General features: G+C 54.4%; 1 protein-coding gene across 2 annotated transcripts in view; it reads right to left on the minus strand.

The window, feature by feature from the left end:
- Positions 1 to 22,675, minus strand: part of HMCN2 (hemicentin 2) — a 148,851-nt gene that overhangs the window by 12,123 nt on the left and 114,053 nt on the right. For both annotated transcript variants that reach the window (XM_087419569.1, XM_087419568.1), the window contains exons 69-86: positions 22,388 to 22,578; positions 21,872 to 21,953; positions 21,645 to 21,781; positions 20,895 to 21,036; positions 20,665 to 20,809; positions 19,720 to 19,847; positions 18,971 to 19,127; positions 17,679 to 17,800; positions 16,688 to 16,852; positions 15,333 to 15,440; positions 14,893 to 15,027; positions 14,337 to 14,471; positions 13,616 to 13,806; positions 12,491 to 12,704; positions 11,264 to 11,398; positions 10,062 to 10,246; positions 8,920 to 9,001; positions 1,662 to 1,931 (exon numbers count right to left, since the gene is read on the minus strand). In XM_087419569.1, the coding sequence (XP_087275695.1) occupies positions 1,662 to 1,931; positions 8,920 to 9,001; positions 10,062 to 10,246; positions 11,264 to 11,398; positions 12,491 to 12,704; positions 13,616 to 13,806; positions 14,337 to 14,471; positions 14,893 to 15,027; positions 15,333 to 15,440; positions 16,688 to 16,852; positions 17,679 to 17,800; positions 18,971 to 19,127; positions 19,720 to 19,847; positions 20,665 to 20,809; positions 20,895 to 21,036; positions 21,645 to 21,781; positions 21,872 to 21,953; positions 22,388 to 22,578 (2,724 nt within the window). The remainder of the gene's footprint in view (positions 1 to 1,661; positions 1,932 to 8,919; positions 9,002 to 10,061; positions 10,247 to 11,263; positions 11,399 to 12,490; positions 12,705 to 13,615; positions 13,807 to 14,336; positions 14,472 to 14,892; positions 15,028 to 15,332; positions 15,441 to 16,687; positions 16,853 to 17,678; positions 17,801 to 18,970; positions 19,128 to 19,719; positions 19,848 to 20,664; positions 20,810 to 20,894; positions 21,037 to 21,644; positions 21,782 to 21,871; positions 21,954 to 22,387; positions 22,579 to 22,675) is intronic.

Below are 22,675 nucleotides of genomic sequence, written 5' to 3' on the forward strand. Positions count from 1 at the left end.
AAGTAAACATGGCAGGTTGCAAAGATAACCTGCAAATTCGACCTCATTTGTGAAAAGAAACAAGTCTCTCTCTTTACATTTAGAGAAGAAAGTGTAGAAGGATACACCCCAAATAATCGCCTCAGCTATGCCTGGTAATTGAAGTGTGCGAGATAGTCGACAATTACTTTTTTCTTTACAGATTTTTCTAAATTATCTGGCCTTTCTACAATTAGCATATAGGAGGTTAAAAAAAAAAAGTTGTTTCCATTAAAAAAGTAAGGAGGCTGTTTTGGGGTCAATTGCGTTCCCAAAAAAGATACGTTGAAGTCTGGATCCCCAGACCTCAGACTGTGACTGTATTTGAAGGTGGAGTCGGTACAGAGGTGACCATGAGGTCATTAGGGTGGGCGCTAGCCTAACATGACTGGTGTCCTTACATGAAGGGGAAATTGAGAGACACGCGCCCAGGGAGAAGGCCACATGAACACGAAGACAGAGAACACGAAGGGTGATGCTCCTACAGGCCAAGGAACGCCAAAGATGGCCAGCAAACCACCAGAGACTAGGGGAGGGGCATATCACAGACCTCAGAAGGAACCAACCCTGCTGACACCTTGATCTTAGATTTCCAGCCTCCAGAACTGTGAGACAATAAATCTCTGTTGTTTAAGCCCCCCAGTTCGTGGTACTTTGTTATGGCAGCCCTGGGAAACTCATATAGAGGCTGTGTGCAGAGCCCTCTGCTTTGGGCTGAGGGCTTCACCAAGCTCTGAAATACAGGGAGGGTCTGCTCAGACCTGAAGCTGCCCCCAGAGACAGCATCTGTGGCTGGGTGTCAGAGAACCACTGAATTTTCAGAGCTGTGTGTGTTGGTGTTCCACCCATGCCTGCAGGAGATCAGACCAGGGGCCAGAAAGGGTCCCACAGGTGGTTGGCAGTGGGTTTCAAGTAGCTTTTCAAGTGTCAAAGTGTCAAGTCCCAATTCCACTTAGTCCAGAGGTGCTGCATGGAGAAGTGCTCTACGGAGAAGGAATCTGACATTGTGTGCGCTGATTGATTAGCCATGTCTGCCATGGACGGGGACGGCAACACAAAGCCACAAATATGGAGTATTTACTACAGAGGCACAGAAATAATATTCAGTGACTTTCCATTATGCAGTCCGAGTGATTTTACTGGGGTTTCTCAAGATAGTCCTTTTCTCAATTTTAAAGTTGGGTCTGAGTCCAGGGAGAAGGGAGCTGACTGAGGAGACCACCTACCATGGCCAGGGAAAGCTGAGGACAAGCACTAATTCACAGACTTTTCACAGCAACCACGGATGGGCACCACGGATGCCCTCGTTTTATTCTGCCTACTTCCCAGGGCTGTGGAGCATCCAAAGGGAGGACACGTGTCTGCACCAGGTAAACTGGAAGAGCCACGGTCCCCTGTCCAAGACGAGCGGCAAACTCCTAGCATCTCAGAGCCTCAGTTTCCCCAACTGTAAAGGGCAGGGTAGTCGAGGTGATCATAAGGCCCTCCCAGCTGGCTCATTCTGAGTTTGCGACTCTAAGCAAAGAGAAGAGTCTGGGAATCAGGAGGGCAGTGGGGCAGGACCCCCCAAACAACACACACGTCCCCATTGTGCAGGAGATCCCGCCTCTGTCCACGAAGGTCTGGGCAGGGACGCCCCATACCTCTCACGACCAGGAACGCCCGGGCTGTGGCAGAGCCCAGGAGGTTGTGAGCGACGCATTCGTACGCGCCCGCGTCCCCAGCCTCCACTCGCTCCAGCCACAGGCTCCCGTCCGGCAGGGTCCGGAGCCGCCCGCTGGCCCGCAAGGGCTGGCCCGCACGCAGCCACTCCACCGTGGGCACCGGCTCTCCTGTGGCCTGGCACCGCAGGGCCACATCATCTCCAGATCTCACTGTCACATCCTGGGGCTCCACCTGGAGCACCGGGGCACCTGTGGGAAGCCCAGGGCAGCTTGTAGGAACATTTTATTATTTTCGTGTATTCAAGTGGTACATATTCATCTAGACATTAGAAAATATAGAGGCAGAAAGGAGAAAATAGAGTCACAAATGATCCTCCCACCAATTACCATTCCTGGGTATTTCCTTGCAGACAATGTTTCCTTAAAAGAATGACCACATTACACATAGCTGCTTTCAGTTTTTTTTTTTTTTTAACTTCACAATAGAGTGTAACTACCTTTCCATGCCATTAAATATTGATTTTTAGTGGCTACTTGGTATTCCACTGTTGGGATCTATTCTGATTTTCTTAACCACATCCCTATTATATAGGACATCTAGCTTGTTTCCAATGAAGAGGTGACACTTGCCAGAACTGCCTCTACTTGGTGCCAGATGAAATGGGCAGACGTGGGCTCTGTCACTCACTGGTGAGTGATTCTGACCAGGTCACTCCTTGACCCTCAGTTTTATCGTCTGGAAGATGATAATTCCTGTCCACTTACTACTACAGATCCTCCAGAATGGCTAAAATGAAAAAGATGGAAAATGCCCAGTGCTGGTGAGGATGTGAGGCGAGCAGAGCTCTCACACATGGCAGGTGGAAGTACAAAATGGTACAACCACTGGAAAACTGTCTGCCAGGGTATTAGTTTCCTGTGGCTGCTGTAACAAATGGCTACAAACTGTGACCAGGGAACCAGGCAAAAAAAAAGTCTTACTGAGGATCTAGTCAATAACTAACATGGTCTGTCAAATGTTTTTTGGACAAGAAGAAACTATGTGTTCTGTTTTGCAGATGTTGCTATGTTGCAGAGAAACTCACACGCTTGCCCGAGACACCTGCAAAATGCTCCAGCTCCAAGCATCCTCAAGTTACCTTAAACTCATTAGCATCTTAAATTCTCCTCCTCTGGGAGGGCCCAAGCAGCCATTTTCAGATCACAGGATGTATGCAGTAGCATGTTTACTTACTACGCATGTGCCCTGAATGAGCACAGTTGTTACACAGTTGTTACAAATAAACCTGTTACCCTCTGCCCTCCTGTGGATAAACTCTCCATCAGCGCTGAGCTCGGGGAGACACTGCTTTTGGGAGCTATCCCCGTGTTCTCCATTGCTTGTGCAAGCAATAAACCTTTTCTTCACCTACTCCTGCCGCGGTTGTGCTTTTCAGCTCCGCGCTCACCAAGAGATGAACCCGTTGAGTTCAGTTACAACACTTGGTGGCTTAAAACAGCAAACATGTATTCTCTCACGGTTCTGGAGGCCAGAAATCCAATGTAAGTTGTTTCCTGGGGCTAAAGTCAAGGTGCTGTGATCCCTCCAGAGACTCCAGGGGACAGTTTGTTCCTTGCTTCTTGCAGCTTCTGGTGGCTTCTAGCATTCCTTGGCTTGAGACTGCATCACGCCATTCTCTGCCTCCATCTTCACATTGCCTCCTTCTTTTTCTTTCTCTCTCTCTCCGTCTAATCTCCCTCTGCCTTTCTTATAAGAACACTTGTGGTAGCCTTTAGGGCCCACCAAGACAATCCAAGGTAACCTCATCTCAAGATCCTTAACTCAATCACGTCTGCAAAGATCCTTTTTCCAAATGAGATAACATTCACAGGTCCTGAAGATTAGTATGTGGTCATATGTTTGGGAGCTGTGTATCAGCCTACCACAGCCAGTATCTCCTCAAGTTGAACATCTGTGTACTGTGTGTCTCAGCAATTCTGCTCCTGGTTCAGTACCCTAGCAGAAATGTGTATGCGTGTTCACCAAAAGACATGGCTAAGAATGTCACAGCAGCATTGCTCATAATTGCCCCAACTAGAGACTGACCTACAGTGGAATCCATAAACAAATTGTGGTACATCCACATAGTGGAAATCCATACAGCAACGAGAATGAATACACTCATTCCACGAGCAATCTCACACACAACGTTGTGCAAGAGAAGCCTGACACAAGAGCACATACGATATGATTCCACTGAAATAAAGGTCAAAAATAAGCAAGAACAAGACTTCAGCTGTGGCTGAGTGAAGAGGCCAGCAAATCAGCTCCCCGCAAAAAGTACAAAACCCGACAAAATTGTCAAAACCAACTATTTCAGGGCTCTAGAAATCGAGTAACGGCAAACAACGGATTGAGAATCATTTATCCATGAAAAGCTTCTAGAACTTGGGTTAAGAACAGTGGAAGTGTGCGGCCTTCCTGCCTGGGGCTGCTCTCATCTCCCACCCCCACCACAGCCTGATCATCATAGCAGCTTTGTTAGGGAGGAGCTGGCAGCGAAACCAGCAGCTTTTGCTGTCACAAGAGGCCGATGTGACTTCAGCAGGGGATGCAAGTGTACTCCGAGAAGCCAGGGGTGTTGTCAGGAAAAGGAGTAGAACCGGCAGGAAGCAAGTGGGGAACTGGAAGCTCTGCTGGCCTGAGGTTGTGGCCCTGGTTGAGGAGACCTGGGACCAGCTGGAAACTTAACCAAGAGAACCTGGAAATGAGGGAGCCCTGGACAGGCCAGATCAGCTCCCTCACGGCCCTGGCTGACGAGGAAAATATGCACCTGTGCAGGGGGTCCCAGAGGGCTAGGAGGGGTCAGAGCCGAGGCCGCCTTGAAAACTGCTGCACTCCCAATTACGCCACAACCACACTCAGATGCACTGATGGAGGATGGGAGCTGCATTTTCTTTGCCTTTAATTTTCAGAAGTTTGATCATGATGTGTCTCAGTGCAGACTTCATCCTGTTTGAATTTTGCTCAGCTTTTTAAATTTGTAGGTTTACATCTTTTCTGAAATTTTGGAAATTTTGAGCTCTTGTTTCTTTGAATACTCTCAGCTCTCTTTCTCTTTTCCTCCTGGGACTCTGATGCCATGAATGCTAGATCTTTCAGTGGAGTCCCACAGATCTCTGGGGCTCTGTTCGTTTATTTATTTTTTTTCCAGTCCATTTTCTCTCTCCTGTTCAGACTAGGTAAATTCCATTGTTCTATCTTCAGATTCACTCATTCTTTCCTCTGTCCTCGATATTGCTGTCACGCCGCCCACTGCGTTTGTAATTGTGCTTGTTATTATAAATTTAGCTCTAAAATTTCCATTTGGTTCTGCTTTATGTCTCCCATTTCTTTGCTGAGATCTGCTGTGTTTTCATGTTTCGAGCATGTTCCTAATTGCTCACTGAAGCGTTTTTATGATGCTCCTCTAAAATCCTTATCAGATTATTCCAACATCTGTGTCCTCTCGGTGTGGGAGTCTGTGAATCATCTCTGCTCACTGAAGTTGAGATTTTCCTTGTTCTTGGGATGACAAGGGAGTTTTCGTTGTATACTGAACATTTTGAGTATTAAAAACTCTAGTTCTTACTTAAATCATCCATTTCAGCAGGCCTCCTCTGACACTGCCAGGGGAAAGGAGAGGCTACCTCATCACTGCCAGGTGAGGGTGGAAATCCAGCTTCCCTGGCTGGCTCCGCTGACACCCAGAAGAGGAGGGGTGTTTCACTACTGCTGGGCAGTGGGAGTTCAGGGTTCACACCAGGCCTCTGCTGACATCACCCTGGCTGGGAGGGAGAACAGCACTGGTGTTGCCCCCACTCGGCCTCCACGACATTGTTGGGGGGCTCCTCACTGCTGGGCAGTGGTGCAAGTTCTGTCTCTTCACGAGGCCTCACATGATACCACCTGCCCTGCCAGTGGGGGAAAGGGGGTGCCTCAGTACAGTGGGGTGAGGGCAGAAGTGTACCCTCCACTTGATCTCTGTTGAGGGGGCTTGGGGTGGGGCTGCAGTTTTTTCATGGTGTTTGGCTGGAGTAGGGTGATTATTAACTAAAAGTTTTTTTTCTTGCTATGCTGTCCCTTTCCCAGTCCTTTGGGAAGAGACAGTGAGCTTTTGTTGGGGCTCTGTGTGTGTGTGTGTGTGTGTGTGAGCCCACTGGTATATCCACGTTGCCAGCTTCTCAAGCATCCTGCCCCGGATGTATGAGGCAAAAAGAAGAACCAGGGAATTCACTGCCATATCATTCCTCAGGTCCCAAATCCTGAGTCGATCCTCCTTCTTTTCTCTACCTGTCAGAGTCTTTCAATGTTTGTCTTCTATATAGGTTTATAGGTTTTATATTGGTTTTGAGCTGTACTTAGCAGAGGAACAGGGAGAAGTGCATCTATGCCATCTTGTCTGGAACCAGAAACCTATGCTCTCTCCTATCCATGCCCAAAACTCGCAACAAACTAGGTGTAAAAGGGAACTTCCTCAACCTTATAAGGGTCACCTACAAAACACCCACAGCTGACATCACACTTATAGTATAAGACTGAATGCTCTCTGCCTAAAACTGGGAGCAAGGCAGGGATGCCTGCTCTCACCACTTCTGTTCAACTCTGTACCAGAGGGTCTAACCAAGGCAATAAGGCAATATGAAGACATTAAAGGCATCCAGAGTGGAAAGAAAAAGGGAAAACTGTCTCTACTCATAGATGACATGGAGAAAATCCTCTATGTAGAAAATCCTAAGGAATCTGCCAAAAAATTACTAGAACTAAAAACTAATTTAGCAAGATTGCAGGATTTAAGATCAAGATGCAAAAATAAATTGTATTTCCATGTACTAGCAATGAAAAACACAAAAATCAAGCTAATAAAACAATTCTATCCACAATAGCGTCCAAAATAATAAAATACTTAGTAATTAATTTAACAAAAAAAGTACAAGACCTGTACTCTGAAAACTACAAAACATTGCTGAGAGAAATGGAAGAAGATCTAAATAAATGGTACAGAATAATTGGATAGCCACATAAAAAAAAAAAAAAACACCCAGGAATTTAGATCCTTACCTCATACAAAAATTAACTCAAATGGATCATTGGCCTAAATGTAAGAACTAAAACTGCAAAAATTATAGAAGACAACATGACCTTCGGTTAGACAAATATTTTTTAAGTATGACACCAAATACACAATCCAAAAAATACAAAATTGATAAATTTGTACTTCATCAAATTTTAACACTCTTACTCTTCAAAGGCACCATCAGAAAAATGCAAAGAGAAGCCACACACTCGGAGAAAATATTTGCAAATCACCTATCTGACAAAGGACTTGCATCCAGACTATATAAAGAACTCTTATAACTCATCAGTAAGACAAACAACCGAATTTAAAAATGAGCAGAAGATCTGAAAAGACACTTGGCCAAAGAAGATACAGAAAAGGGTAATAAACACATGAAAGATGCTTGATATCATTAGTTATTAGGGAAATACCAATTAAAACCACAGTGAGATATACTTTGTACCCACAAGGATGGCTAAAAAAAGACTGACATCACCAAGTATTGGCAAGGATGTAGAGAAACCAAAACCTCATACACTGCTGGAGGGAAGGAAAAATAGTACAGCCAGTTTGGTGGTTTCTTAAAAAGTCAGCTATACCCTGACCATGTCACTCAGCAATTACACTCCTAGGAATCTACCCCAGAGAAAGGAGAACCTATATCCACACAGACTTGTACACACGTTCACAGCAGCATTATTCATAAGAGCCATAAACTAGAAACAATCTAAATGTCTAGTAACTGGTGAATGGATAAACAAATGTGGTATATCCATATGATGGAATACTATTCAGCAATAAAAAGGAATGTGGTACTGACATATGCTATAACATAGATGTACCTCAAAAACACTGATAAACGAAAGAAGTCAGAACCAAAGACTGCATGTGATTCCACTGATATGAAATTTCCAGAAAAGGTGCATCTACAGAGACAGAAGGCAGATCAATGGTCGCCTGGGGCTGGGGGTGGGAGCAGAGATTGACTGCAATCAAGCAGACGGAACTTTCTGGAGTGAGGGAAATGTTCTAAAAATGGGTTGTGCTGATGGTTGTACACTGTAAACTTACTAAGAATCACTAAACTGTACGCTTATAATGGGTGCATTTTTTCACTTTAAAGAAACTGTGGTAAAACACATATAACATAAAATTTACCACCTTAACCATTTTTAAGTGTGCAGTTCAGCGGTGGTAAATATATTTACACTGTTGTGCAACCATCACCACCGTCCATCTCCAGAACTTTTTCATCTTGTACAACTGAAACTCCACGCCCATTAAACACTAACCCCCATCCCCTCCCCCAGCCCCTGACACCCACCATTCTACTTTCCATTTCTATGAATTTGACGACTCAAGGGACTTCATATAATTGGAATCATACAATATTTGCCTTTTTGTGTCTGGCTTATTTCACTTAACATAATGCCTTCAAGGTTCATCCATGTTGTAGCAGGTGTCAGAATCTCCTTCTTTTTTAAGGGTGAATAACATTCCACCGTATGAATGGGTGCATTTTATGGTATATAAATTATACCTCAATAAAGCTGGTTTTTTTCTTTTCCTTTTAAGGCAAAACCCTGGGTTGTGATTACCTGGGCCGGGGTAGTGACTGGAGGCAGTACGATGGGAGAGTCTGGGAGCTGATATTGTTCTATTTTTGATCCAGGTGCAGGTTGGTGGGTTCAATTATGAAAATTCATAGAGAAGAACACGTGTTCTTCTCCCCAGGTGTGTTCATCTTCAATACAAAGCTTTATCACAAATCCCTACTTAGACTATCTCACAGGGTTACTCTGAGGCTCAGGTAGTGCTCTGTAAGCTATAAGCTGTCTTGTAGACGCAAGCACCGATACTGTGACCTCGATGACAGCTTTGAATAAACAGGGGCCCCGGGCCTGGCTGTTGGGTCCCTGAGTATCCATCAGCCTGACACTGGTTCCCATCCCACACCAAGGAGACATGTCACAGGACATCAACTGTGTGTTCTGAACCAATATTTGCAAGAGAATCCTAAGTCCCCAGGCCTCCCTCTCTGCCCTCCGCCCTTAGCAGACCACCTGGGCCGCATCAGCCACAGCCTCAGCACGGCGCCCCTGGGCACCCCTTCACACGGCCGCCACGCAGGGCCCGGGAAAGGGGAGGCCGAGACTCACTCTGCAGCACGAGGACCACCACTTTCTCCACTGCGCCCATCTCGTTCTCCGCCAGGCACTGGTACTGCCCTGCATCGTCCATCTGCAGGTGGGCATGGGAGGGGGCGGGGTTCAGGAGAGGAGGACCAGGGGGAGGGGCAACTCGGGAGAGCTGGACACGGAGAGGGTGACTGGACGAGATCCATCTAACCAGGAAGGAGCTTAGAGCACACACCAGCCGGGCTCTCGGAGTCCATCACATGGGCCTCTGCGGCCACTTGTCAATAGACATCCAAAGAGAAGCTGGATTCCACCTGGAACTTGGGGGCAGTGGGACTAAGGGCAGGGACTCACTGCCCTAAGTAGGGCCACACACTGCAAAAGCATGATTTAGAGCCACCTCTTCCATACCGTGCATGTCACAGTATGATCACTTCATGGCACATTATTAGGGAATCTTTTAAAACAGGGTTCCACGGTGGAATAAGTTTGGGAAACACTGAGTTAGACAACATGTTTCTGAGCTGCAGGACTTCCCAGGGTTTTTTTTGTGCCTGTGTGCACCACGAGTCCTCCAGAGGGGAGATGGTTTGCAGACTAAGATGAGCTTGACACGATGGAATTCTGGATTTCTGTGTGATCACTAGGACTTGGGGCACAGAAGGGAAGGTGAGCAGGGGCTGCCCCAGTGCCCACGACTTTGGAAACAGTGTGGAGTAGGAATCTGGAAACCTGGGGTGGGGTCCTGCCTCGGGCCCTTACTGGTTGTGGGCCTCTCTGAGCCTCAGTGTCTTCACCTGTAAAATGGCGCTCTTACCCGTCTACCCTGCCCCACGGGGTTGTTAATAACAACATTTATTGGCATTACCCAGGGGCCAGTCACTCTTAAATACCCAGTAAGGGTCATCTCACTGATTTCTCACTATAAACTCTGAGGTAGAAACAATTATTAGCCCCATTGAATGGATGGAGTAACTGAGGCACAGAGAAGTTAAGTCACCAGCTGGAGGTCACAGTTGGTGGGGGGAGAATCTCTGGGTAACAGGCAGGAAAGTGCTTTGTAGACTGCAGAGGGCGGTGCCAACCTAAAGAACCCTTCTGAGCCGTCAGAAAAAGCTAGGGTTGTCCCAGGTGGCCCCCCACGGTGCCAGGCGCCGCCTTGCCTCAGTCCTGTGGATGGTCAGCGAGCCATTCTGCAGCCAGAGACGGCTGCCCTGCAGAGGAAGGCCATCTTTGATCCAGCGGATGTCGGGTGCTGGGTCTCCATGGACCACACAGTCCAGCCGGATGCTGTCCCCCACAGGTTTCACCAGGTAGGAGAAGGCCTCTCCTTCTAGGACGGGAGCCTCTGCACAAGGTGACATCAGACAGGGGTCAGAAAGGAAGCTCCCTTCAGGCTCAGTCTCCTGTAAACCCACCCCCTAAGGCCTGCCCGCCAGACCCCAGGGGCCTGCACAGGTTCCTGCTGACCCAGCATGGCTGCGTATGGTCAGTGCATCAGGGATGGCAAACAGCTTCCGTGTCAAGGGTCAAGTGAAATGGACCGGCAGCGGCTGCCAGGAACACTGTGCTGACTGGGAATAGTGCTGTGATTGATTAGTGATGCCTGAGACAGGCACAGGAGGGGTGGCAGTGTTTGGAGTGTCATATACTTGTTCTCATAGATGGATTGCCCCAGATGCAGAGTATCAGGTACTTTGGAAAACAAGGACTACCTGATCATTAGGACACCTCTGTTAGACACAGCAATGCTAAGACATCCCTGATTCTCATTTCACACAAATCTTAAACCACTCTTGGATGCTCCGTGCCAGTTTCCACCCTTGCTGGTTTCTTGAGGCCGAATCTACCAACAGCTGCAGCTGTGTCCTGGTGCCTTGGGCTGCTCATTCCCCTCCATCAAGCCCCACCCCACCCATCCTGGAGTCGAGCATACTAAGTCATGGCATCACCGAGGATGACTGTGCTGCTCCTGGTGGAGCAGGGCTGCGGGGAACAACCGGCAGGCTGGCAAGCTTCAGGCACTTTTCGCCAGGGTACCCCGGCCCCCGTGCCCTCCCCCAACCCTGGCACCATCCAGCTGAGGGTAGCACTGCAAGCTGATGGTCAGATCTCAATTCTACCTGCAGCCGAGTCCTCTGGGGAGCCTAAAAAATAGTGACGCCCAGGCCCCAACCCAGAGAGGCTGTTTACTGAGTCGGGGGTGGACCCTGGGCCTCAGTGTTGTATAAAGTCCCAGGAGATTCTAATGCACAGCCAGGGTGGAGAATTACTAGTTCAGAGGTCAGGAGGCCAGCTTCTTAGAAACACCAATAGATCGGGTTCAGCGGAGGTCTCGAGAAAGGCCACGTGGCTCATGCCCTACCCTTCACGCGGACGAAGCTGACTGCCTGCACGCGGCCCACTCTGTTCTCGGCCCAGCAGACGTAGGTCCCGCCGTCCTCTCTGGTGACTGCCATCCGCTGCAGCGTGCTGCCCCCGTCCTGTTCCGACACCCCCTCTGTGGCGGAGAAAGAGACGCCTCAGGGGGCTCTGAGCCCAGGGTGCCAGGGACCTCCTGCCCTGCACACTTAGCTCAGGCCTGGGTACCCAGCAGGTGCTTAATACAGACAGAAAACAGGTGTCCCTTCTCCCAGGTGGAAGCCTGACAAGCCAGACCCGTTCACGGCAGGCACGGGCCATGTCAGAGGATGCGGCTTAAGGACCTGCCTTTTCTGATTTTGGGTCCACATCACGAGTGAGATGGTGGCCCAGGGTAGGTCTCTGGGGCCTATTAACACACAGCACTGAGAGAAACATCGCCACGATTTACATACAGATGGAGTCCATTTACAGACTTTGTGTCCCCTGTTGCGGTCAGACACTGCCCGACACCAGGAATAAAGACAAGAGCCACCACCGGTGGGCGTTTACTCTGGGCCAGGCTCTGCCCAGCGCCCTCCTGCATTAAATCACTGCAGCCTCAGGACCCCTGTGGTCTCCATTCTAAGATGAAGTGGCTGGGCTCCGAGAGGCTGAATCACTGGCCCATTTCCCTCCCCAGGACGTGCTGGGGCAGAGCCTTCTTCAAGGTGTGTGCAGATGGGCTTCTGCACACGATTCACGGCACCTCGACTAGCGTTAGGAGGGTCTGAAAATATCACTTTGCAGTGGAGGGGACTTAGCAATTCACCAGTTCAGCAGACGTTTATCGAGCACCAACTATGTACCCTGCAGGCCCCGTGTGGGCCCTGTGCCTCCCTAAACGTCACCCAGGGGCCAGGTGGGAGGACAGAGTCCCCGGGAAAGGGGTTTGCTGAGGGGCCCGCCGGGGAGCAGCCGCGCTGGCTGGAACACAGGCCACCCCCCCGGCCCTGAGGTCTCTGAGTTGAGTCTTTTTTACAGGTGGCTCCTTGCCGGGGCTGACATGTGACTGGTCACCCATGGCCACGTGTGTTGGCCCTGTCTCCCTGCCCAGGGCCAAGCCTGGAGACCCAGAACCCGCAGGGCCGACTGACACCCTCTTCCTCCCCTCTAGGCCGGGTCTCCCCACCTGCCCGCCCTCCTCCCCCTCCACCGGGTCCCCGTCCCCCCGCCGCCAGCAGGCCCAGACCTGTGACTGGCTGGTCGTTGACAGTCCAGCCGATGCGGGGGGTAGGGCTGCCCCGGGCCGCACAGCGAAGCCACAGCCTGTCCCCGAGGCGCAGGCTGCGGTCCCCAGGCAGGGTGGTGAAGACAGGCAGTGCCAGGATGGTGAGGTGGACGGGGCGGTGGGCACGGCCCACAGGGTTCTCCGCGGTGCAGGTGTAAGTGCCAGCGTCCCGGCTCTGTGCGCAAAGGGAAGGGTCAGCCTGAGAACTGCCCCCACCCCTGGCACGGCCAGAACGCCCCTGGGGACCCGCTCCATGCAGTTTCCCATGGAGCATCCAGCCCAGAGAGGCGAAGCGACTTGCCCAAGGTCACACAGCTAGCAAACGGGTCGGCTTCAGCATTGCACAGTGCACCTCCCGGCAGCCTTCACACGAGCTCTGACCACGTGATCCTCACAGTTACCATTCTCTGAGCACCTACTGTGTGCCGGGCTCTGTGCTCAGAGCTTGACCTGCACCAGCTCGTCCATGCTCATGTCATCCCTGGGGCAGGTCCTACTTCTGGTGACTTCTCTGGGAGGAGAAGTCCCGTGGTGCTTTCGAGCAGGGCCAGTCACTCAGCACTGCACTACCTGCCTCCCTGTGTGGCAGGGTCCGAGGCCCCCAGACCCCCTCCAGGTGCGCCCACCGAGCAGACGCCCATCATCTGAAGAGCGGCCCGTGTTATAATTACAGAATCTGAGTGCCGATGGGGGAAGGGGGTCCCGGGTCTCACCCACGCCCCTGGCTCAGGCCAACATCAACGTCCGACTGAGACCACCCAGGTGCAATTTGAGGACACAGTCATCGCCAACCCCACCCCCTGCCCCATCCAGGGCTCCCTCCCACCCCCAGGAACTAGCCATAGAGGTCCTGATTCAAATCTTGGTTCTGCATCTTGGCAATAGCATATCTTGGAAAAACTGGGTACACTCTGAGCCTCGGTCTCCTCATCTGTACTCGGGGATGATAACACCTCTTTCCCCAGGTTCCTGGGGTTAAAAGCTGCACGGTGCTCAGCACAGAGCAGGACAAACGGGGTGCTCAGGAGACATTTGCTGCCCTTGTTCCTATTATTGCCCTCCCTGCTCCTGGGGTGGGGCCCTCACCTCCGAGTTCTTCACCAGCAGCTCCCCGGAAGGCTGGATGGTGAACTTTCCCTCGGCTCCAGACACAGGCTGGCCATCTTTCTCCCAGGTGATGTTGGGCTCGGGGCTGCCGCTGGCCGAGCAGGGCAGGAGGGCGTGGGAGCCCTCGGTGGCCGACAGGTCGGGGAGGCCAGTCTCGATTGTGGGCGGGACTGTGTGGAGAAGAAGTCCACTCGGGGCCTGGGGCTGGGCTGGGCTGGCCCTTGGCACCTCGCCTGCCCCTCAGCGCCTTCCTCCACCCCCATCTGCTGCCCTACCAACTGCCTGGTCACAGGCCATCGCCAGTGGTCTGGACAATTTGGGGACTCTTAAGTTTAGTGAAGCTGTGACAAGGTGATTCCACTGCACTCACAGGCATACACAATGACTAAAGGGATAGAAATGGCTATTGTTACTGGAAAGCCAAAATGAATGAGGGATGATTGGACTAATGTCCCACAAAGGGCCAGAGGAGGCAGAGAAGACCGGAGTTACTGTCTGACGCCAGACCTTGGGTGCACGATGGGAGAAGATGTTTTTTCCTGAATTCCTTCTAGAACCACAAGCCGTGCTGGGGTAAGGGCAGACACAGGGATGTGTCCCGCCTGGGACCAGAGCCGGGCAGGTGAGGGAGAGGCTCTCAGGGGCCTCGAAGCCCCTAGATTGCTGGGGTCCACCTCAGCCCCCCCCTCCCTGGCCCCACCTTGCACCACCAGGCGAGTTTTCCCCACGGCGCTGCCTGCGCTGTTCTGAGCAATGCAGAAGTAGTTGCCGGCATCCTCTGGGCTGGCACGGATAATCCGTAGCTGTCCGCTGGGTAGGACCTGGGTATTCACTCCTGGATGTGGAGGGAGGACATCGGGGGCTGGTGGCTGGGGCAGCAGGACCCCCGAGGAGGGCAGGAGGGCATCTCGGGCCGTTCTGTCTGACCAGGCAGCAAGTGACCCACCGTGGTCACAGGGTGATGGGGGGGGGGGAGGGCAGAGTGAGCATGGAAACTGGAGCCAGATTCCAGCCAGGCTGCCCTGTCCCCGAGGTCCCAACCCAACCCCCAGTGCTCAGGTAGAATCCCAGGCTCTGGGTGGTGAAAGGGGACAGGAGGGCGGGAGGGGACGCGGGGGCCGGGGCGGGCACCGTGCTCTGGGCAGGGCGGGGGCTCGCTGGCGTCTCCCTGCAGGTGTGCGGAGGCCCCGGGCAGGAGGGAGGACCCCAGGCCCATCTGTTCTCCTGCCTCGGGCGCTGGCTGCCAGGAGACTCACCTGCAGGCACGCTGAGCCCCTCCCTCTGCCAGGCGATGCCGGGCCGGGGGATGCCCGAGGCCTCGCAAGGCAGCAGCACCTCCTCCCCTGCCGCGGCCCGAACCACGCTGGGCAGTGGCTTCACCACGGGGGAGGCTGCGAAGGAACAGGGCTGCAGAGGTCCCTGGGGATGCCTTTAACACCCAGGCCCCTCCCACCAGGGGCCTCTGAGCACTGAAGAGAGAGGGGTCTGAAGGGAAGAGGGGTTCTGGAAACCTCCGCATGGAGGACACAGGTGGGCTGATTCTTTTCTCCCAAAGAACCCCATCAGGGAGTGAGATCAGAGGCAGGTCTGGGCATCTGGAACCCGGGACCTCAGCTCCCGCCCCAGCCCACCTGCCTCTAGCTCTCCGCCCACTCCCCTGCGGCACAGGCCTCGGCTCTGGGCTGGGGACCCTTACCTTGCACGGTGAGGACCACGTGCTTGTGGGCCACGCCTGCGGAGTTGCGGGCCGTGCAAGTATAGCGGCCAGTGTGGATGGGGAGGGCCTGCCCGATCTCCAGGGCGCCTGGGGGTGGGAACGGGGCACGGAGAGGGGTGAGGGGACCCGGACGGACATCCCCAGTGATGGAGCCACAGGGCTCTTAAGCACCCCAACCCTGGCGTCTCTGGTCCCAGCCACTCAACCTGCCTCCCTGCCCATTTGTGAGCAGCATGGGAGAGCCTGGGTTCTAGGCCTGCTGCTGTTCCCTGCCCAGAGCATAACAGCAGGCAAGTCCCTTCCACTCTCTGGGCCTCAGTTTCCCCATGTGTACAACAAGGAATCAGACAGAAAGGTCTCTAGACCCTTCTGGCTGGGATGTTCCAGGATCTGCCACTGCCCTGTCTGGAATCCCTGGCCCACCCATAGTTCCACAGGCCCTCACCCTGCTATCCTCGCCATGCTCTGCTCAAAACTTGCCTCTTCCAGGAAGCCTCCCAGGATTACTGCCTCCTCTGTCCTCCCCTTGCCTTCCCTCTCTCAGACTTGGGCGCTCAGTGAACACCATTTTAACCTTCTCAGAGCACAGGCTGCACCTCAGCAATCGAGTGAAGTTTCTAAACTGTGCTCCGTGGACCCCTGAGGGCCTGCTGGGGGGGTGAGGGGAGGGAAGCCACTGGACTCTGGACCCCCCTGCAGCCCCCACTGCAGCCCCAGATGGAACTGGAACCCCGGCCGCTTTACATGTCGGGCTTCCCCGTGGCCACCTGTCGGAAGGAAGGGCTCCACTGCTTCAGAAGAGTTTGAAGACCACACATCTGGCCAGCGGTTCTCAGACTTTAGGATTTCACTAACCTACTAACAACTAAATTCAATTTAAATCTCCATAAAGTTGCCAACTTTTTATTTTGATAAACAAAGGCATTTTACAAGTCCCCATCTACTATCACCTTAATTTCACAAAAGAAAAGAACTTTCAGCAGCAAAATATTAAGAAAAGCCTAATTGCAGAATAAAGGACAATGCTTCTAACAAGATAAAGCTGGCTGTAAGAAAACTCGCACATAGCTACTATTTTTCTCCCTTTGCCACGACACAGCACTGATGTGCCAACTAGCATCAGGAAGCACTGATGGATGTCAACAGTCTAGTGCACAGAGGGGATACTGAGGCCCAGAGAGGGCGAGGGGGTTCTCCCAGGTCACACAGCGAGGCAATGGCAGAGCCAGGCCAGACCTTGCATCGTGCTCCACCACCCGGCCCCAGTGGGCTGCTTTCTGCCCGGTTCCCCTCGCCTGCCCTCAGCAGCAGCTCCCAGGCTCTCCCTTTCTTACCCGAAGGTGAGACGCGATGGCCGCTCCCCCGCACCCCCAGCTGGGTGCCCGCCTTGCTCCAGGACACCACGGGGGCCGGCACGCCCGTGCTGTGGCATGTGAGGACCACAGGCGCCATCTTGGTCACGGTGAAGTCCGTCTGGTCGTCGGCAATGGTGGGGGGCACTGAAACGCAAGACAAGGCTTAAGGCCCCGCTGGGGTCCTCTGGGGACACACAGCCCTGGGCCAGGTGGAGGAGAACTATAAACAGAGACTAAGACACCAGGTGACGTTAGTGACGAAGGGCCAGGGAGGGAAGCGCAAAGGAGAGAAGCCACATTCGCTCACTCAGGAAATATTTTTGCGGGGCGTGGGGGACAGTTATGAACTGCCAGGTTCATATACAAGCCAGGAATCTCAGGGTGTTTCACAGAGAAGGGAGCTTGGTGGGAGCTCAGAGTGGCGGCAGCCAGAGAAGGCCTCTGGGGGAAGGGGCCTTAACCTGAGATCTGAAGTAAAAGCAAGTGCTGGCTGGGTAAAGGGAAGAATGTTCACAGCAGAGGGAACAGCATGTGCAAAGGCCCTGAGGTGCGGAACAAAGAGCTGAGCAGCATGACTGGATCCCGGAGCCAGGCAGGCCACGGGGTGAGCTGAACCTGAGGAGGTCAGCGGGCCCAGCCCACAGGGGACCCGGTGGGCCCAGGTGACATCTTGCATTCTATCCAGGGCAGTGGGTAGCCAGAGAGGGAGGGAGTTCAACTACGGTGAAGACAAGGTCAGATTTGAGTTTAGAACATTCTGGATTGGGGAGAAGCCTCTTCTACAAACTCCCATGTGTCAGGAACTGTTCTGTAGCCCGGGTTATGTCAGTGCGGGTAGGGTGGGATCAGAGAGGGCCTTCTGGAGGAGGTGGCCCGTGAAGTGCAGGAAGGCTGAGAGGGAACCAGTGCAAGTCCCCGCAGGCAGAGAGAGTGCCCGGAGAGGGAGGTGCCGCCCCCGGCCCCAACGCACCGTGGACGGTCACCTGGTAGAGCCTTTGGGCCTCGCCCACCTCATTGCTCACCACACACTCAAACTGGGCCGAGTCCTGGGGGCCGGGGGCTGCAAGGAGCAGGGCGTTGGAGGGCAGGAGCCTGGGATAGACAGACGGACAGACGATTGTCTGCTAAGTGACCAGCCAGCCTTGGCCTCCCTGCCTGGGGAATCTGGGGGGGGTGTCTCACGACTATTTCCCCTTCCTGTATCTGGCCCCCAGCCCCAACACTAGAAGTTTCCACCCCAAAGGTCTAACTGTTGACTTTGTGGGCGACTTTAGTCTTCATCCCTGTGTCTCTATAACCCTGCGTGTTTTCTACAGTCACCTCTATGATAATGTCTATAACACGGTGGTGACCACATCCAAACCCCTGACCAGAACCACTTGTGTTTTCTGAACACCTGCTTTACTCAGAAAGCTCCACGAGGAGCTGGCGCCTAACACAATAAATATTTGGTTAATTAATGGGTGAACTGACTCCTCTAATGCTCCCAGTGGTCATTTCACAATCGGCTGCATTTGACACACGGGGAGACCCCGTGGGCCCAGGCTCAGCCAGCAGGAACATGGGCTTCCGTGAATGTTTCTATTTATTTATTTATTTATTTTTGGCGAGGAAGATTGGCCCTGAGCTAACATCTGTTGCCAATCTTCCTATTTTTTTTTTTTGCATGTGGGACACTGCCACAGCATGGCTTGATGAGCGGTGCATAGGTCCGCACCCGGGATCCGAACCTGCAAACCCCAGGCCGCCAAAGCGGAGCACGCAAACTTAACCACTACACCATTGGGGCAGCCCACTATTTTTTTCTTTTTTTGCTGAGGAAGATTCACCCTAAGCTAACATCCATTGCCAATCTTCCTCTTTTTTTGTACGTGAGTCGCCACCACAGCATGGTCACTGACGAGTGGTGTAGGTCCACGCCCAGGCACCAAACCCAGGCCCCTGAAGTGGAGCACGCCCAACTTAACCACTAGGCCAGCAGGGCTGGCCCTCCATGTATGTTTTTAAACCATGACTGCAATAGTTTTAAAGGCCGTACATTTTCTGTTTGGTTGTATGTCTCAAACGCCCCCATGCCCTGCCAGGCATCTGTGTCAAGATGCTCCTGGCCCCCAAGGTCCAGACACAAGCTCTGGTGCCGGCTTTGCTGAGACGGGAGCGCGTCCCTGCCTCGTTTCTGACCTGGCCCCCCGCTCTGTGAGACGGACACGCCCTTCCCCACCCCAAGCCTCTCCTGACGCTACCGGAGGACCGGCTCAGTACCGGTAGGCGCCCTGCTGCAGGTGGAAGTCCAGCTTCTGTCCGTCCTTCCACCAGACCACGAGGGGCTTGGGGGAGCCGCTGGCCTCACAGGGCAGCAAGGCGGGGGTGTGGGCGGTCAGGGTCAGGTTGGAGGGGCTGGGGGCGATGGCTGGAGGCTCTGGAGAGAGAGCAGTCGTCAGGAGACAGGGTGCGGGATGGGGGCGGGGGCAGGGGGTGCTCCCAGCACCTTCAACCCATCCCCGAGGAGGCAGAGAAACTCCCCTCCAACAGCTTCCCGAAGCTGGGGTGATGGGGCCTTTGCTCACTCCTGAGGCTGGCGCCCCCTAGCCACCTCCCCTTGAGCGAGGCCCCCAGGGTGCAGCTCCCCACCAGCCCCGCCCAAGGCCCGGGCCCACCTGCGCGGCCTCCACCAACGTGACCGATTGGAGTGGAAAGAGCAGACTGGAGTTCCTGGTCCAGTGATTCTGAATCTCATCCTCTCCAATGTTTCACATCTCGTGCGTGTTTTATCGCTCACTCAATATAATAGTATAGTGGTAAGTGTATGTACTATGTGCATAAAAATAAACGTGCGTCCTATGAGTGTGCACGCTCAGAACTTTTTACGAATGGCCTTCGTGGTCAAAAACGTTTGGAGACCGTTGCTCTTGGCTCCTGACAGCTAGGGTGACCCAGAAACTAAGCAGGACCTGGTCCAGACAGAGGGTGCATGCTAAAGGCAAGGAGCACACCTGCCCTCGTCCACCTACCGAAGACCCGGAGGTCAAGGCCTTGCCGATCGGAGCCCGCAGAGTTGGACGCCAGGCAGACGTAGCGGCCGGCATCCTGGGCGAGGACCGGCTGGATCCTCAGGGAACCCTCCGGCAGAAGCTGCAACCTGGAACCCAGGGAGGGGTTGCCATGGAGACAGCAGACCAGAGAGGCCCTGTGAGGGGCTGGACCCCTGGTGGAGTCTCCAGCAAGACCCTCCCTCTGCCCCTGGCTTCCCAGCAAGAGGGTGCTAACTCAGGAGTCCTACATCCATGAGGCCAAGGTCATGGGGTCACAGCCAAGGGCAGCAACCACACCCCGACCCAGCATCAGAAAGGGCGAGAGGGGCTGCTTCGGGCCTCCCGTGTTCCCACCTGGGCCCAGCCGCTCCCCAAGAGTCAGCAGGGAGCGGCACCCCCACTCTTTCTGAGAATGGCCCCTAGATCTGAGCACTGCCCCTTCCCAAGGGCCAGGTCTGTACTGCGTAACCCCGCCCCCAGCCACAGCTGATTGGATGGGGGATGAACATGTCACTCAGGCTGGGCCAATGGAATTCTCTGCCCTGAGAATTTGGGTCTGGGGTTCACAGACGGCTCTCTGGGCTCTGCAGGCTGTGTGAACTGAGGAGCCATAACTTGGGGGCTGGGGGAGCCATCTCTGCCATGTTCACAGAGAGAGGAGGTGTAGAAAATTGGTCTGAGAGCGAGCGGCATGAAGCTCACACACCCAGAAACAGAGATTAGCAATCAAGAGTCAAAACCAGACAGACAGACAGACACCAGGGGTTCTCGACGCCCCTGAAGAGTGGGCATGCCTCTCCCTGGTTCTGAGAAGACCCATGTCCTGACGGGACAGCCACCTTTCTGCTCCAGGCGGGTCTCTGTTTACAACCTGCAAAAAGGTACCCGAGACCCTCCCCGATGCCCTGCCCTTCCAGCTCCCACCTGGGGCTCTCAGGATCCAGGGGGGCCCCGTCCTTCCGCCAGCTCACAAGGGGCGGGGGGGCACCGTCCACCTGGCAGGGCAGCAGGGCCGTCTGGTTCACAGAGGCGTTCACCGTGGGTGGTCCCGGCCGGATGGTGGGCACCGCTGGAGGAGGGCACAGAGGGAGCGGGTGCTGGGAGCCCGTCGCTCTAGGCGGGGTGGGCAGGGCGGGTGGGGAGCGGCCACTCACTGTGGATCTCCACGCGGAAGGCCACACTGGTGCTGCCCGCAGCATTGTGGGCCGTGCAGCTGTAGTTGCCACTGTCGGCCGTGCTCAGGGCCTGCAGCTGTAGGTACCTGCCCTGCTCTGGGAACTGGGTGTGGGCGTCCGCCTGCAGAGCCCCCGGGGTGGAGAGACCCTCATCAGCGCTCGGCCGGGCCAGCCCCGCCCCAGGCACCAGGCAAGGAGGACCAAAGAACCAGCGGGGCTGCACAGTGGCCTCCGCCCCACCCCAGGCTGGCCTGCAGCCCCTGACGTGATGCCCAGGACCCTCTGGGGAAATAGGCTCCTGTGGGAGGGAATGAGCACCCTGCCCCCTGAGGCTCTGGGGATGCTGCAGAGGGGACACGTGCTCAGATGAGGAGCTGGAGCTTCGACCAGATCTGCAGTCCTCCGGTCCACAGCAGCAAACTGGCCCCATTTCAGGGGCGAGCGCACAGAACCTCAGTAACTGGCCCAGTCACACAGCCACCAAGTATAGCCCAAAGGTACAAGGGGAAGAACACAGGTATGCCTCAGAAGCTCAGGGTGCAAATCTTAGCCTTGCCTCAGTGTCCCCATCCATAACATGGGGGTGACAGTAACAACGGGGTCAGGAGAGCAGGTATGCAAAGTGCTGGCACAGAGCAGGCCCTCGGCACCTGGCATCCAGTCTGGTCAGGGTCTGAGACCAGAGAGGGGCAGCAGGCAGTGCCCCTGGGCCCCCAGCCTGGCACCCACCTGCAGCAGGATGCCGTCTCGGTGCCACTCGATCTCGGGTGCCGGATCCGCCTCCACCGAGCACTCCAGAACCAGCTGCCCCGGGGCCAGGCCAACCACAAAGCGGGGTCCTCGGGGCCCAATAACATTTGGGGGGGCTGGGGAGGCAGAGAGGGCATGAGAGATGGACTCGCCCCTGCAGGACCCATCCTGCCTCCCTCTCCGGCCCCCACCCTGGCACCCCCTACCTTGAACTCTGACCCGGAAGCTCTTCTCGACTTCACCAGCAGGGCTCTGGGCCAGGCAAGTGTACAGCCCAGCATCGGCCACCTGGGGATGCAGCAGGGTGAGCAGCTGCCTCTGGCCCCAGCCTGCCCACCTCCTGATCTGATTCCCTTGCTACACAACTAAGGACCTGCTGAGTCTGCCATCCCACCTTTCCAACTGACTCGTTTCCTGCTCTGGGATGTTTCTTCTCTATCTCTCTCTCACCCTTGCTTTAGGGCTAGGGCAAAGCCTGCCTCCTCCAAGAAGTCCCCCCTGACTGCACCAGCCCTTCTCTGACTGAGCTGGGGATTCATCTGGTTTCTGCATCAGCCTTGGCTCTGACCTGGCTGGGAGCTCCCAAGGGCACGGCCCAGGTAGGTCATCTCCACTTCCTTACACCCCACACAAAGGAGGAGCTCTGACAAACTTTGCCAAGGGCCACCAGGTCCCCCCCTCCACTCCCCCACCCTCATCCCCCAGTGGGCGGGCAGCAGCACCTGCACACCCTCCACCCGGAGCACCCGCCCAGCCCTGTTGCTGTCCTCCGGCCTGCTCAGGGCCTGCCCGTCCTTATGCCAGGTGACGTTGGGCGTGGGGGTGCCCCGGGCATCGCAGCGGAGCTCCAGGGGGGCGCCGGGGGTCAGCAACAGCTCTACAGGCTGGCCCGCGTCCTCGATGTGGGGGGGATCTGCAAGACACCCCACCTGCGTCAGCCGTGGGGGCCGTACACAGAGGGCTGGGAGCTGGGGCTCCTCCCCGACCGCCCAGCATCCCGACGCTGACGG

This window comes from Ceratotherium simum, chromosome 29 (genome assembly GCF_057802395.1).
Source record: "Ceratotherium simum simum isolate JZ-2026a chromosome 29, ASM5780239v1, whole genome shotgun sequence".
NCBI lineage: Eukaryota > Metazoa > Chordata > Mammalia > Perissodactyla > Rhinocerotidae > Ceratotherium > Ceratotherium simum.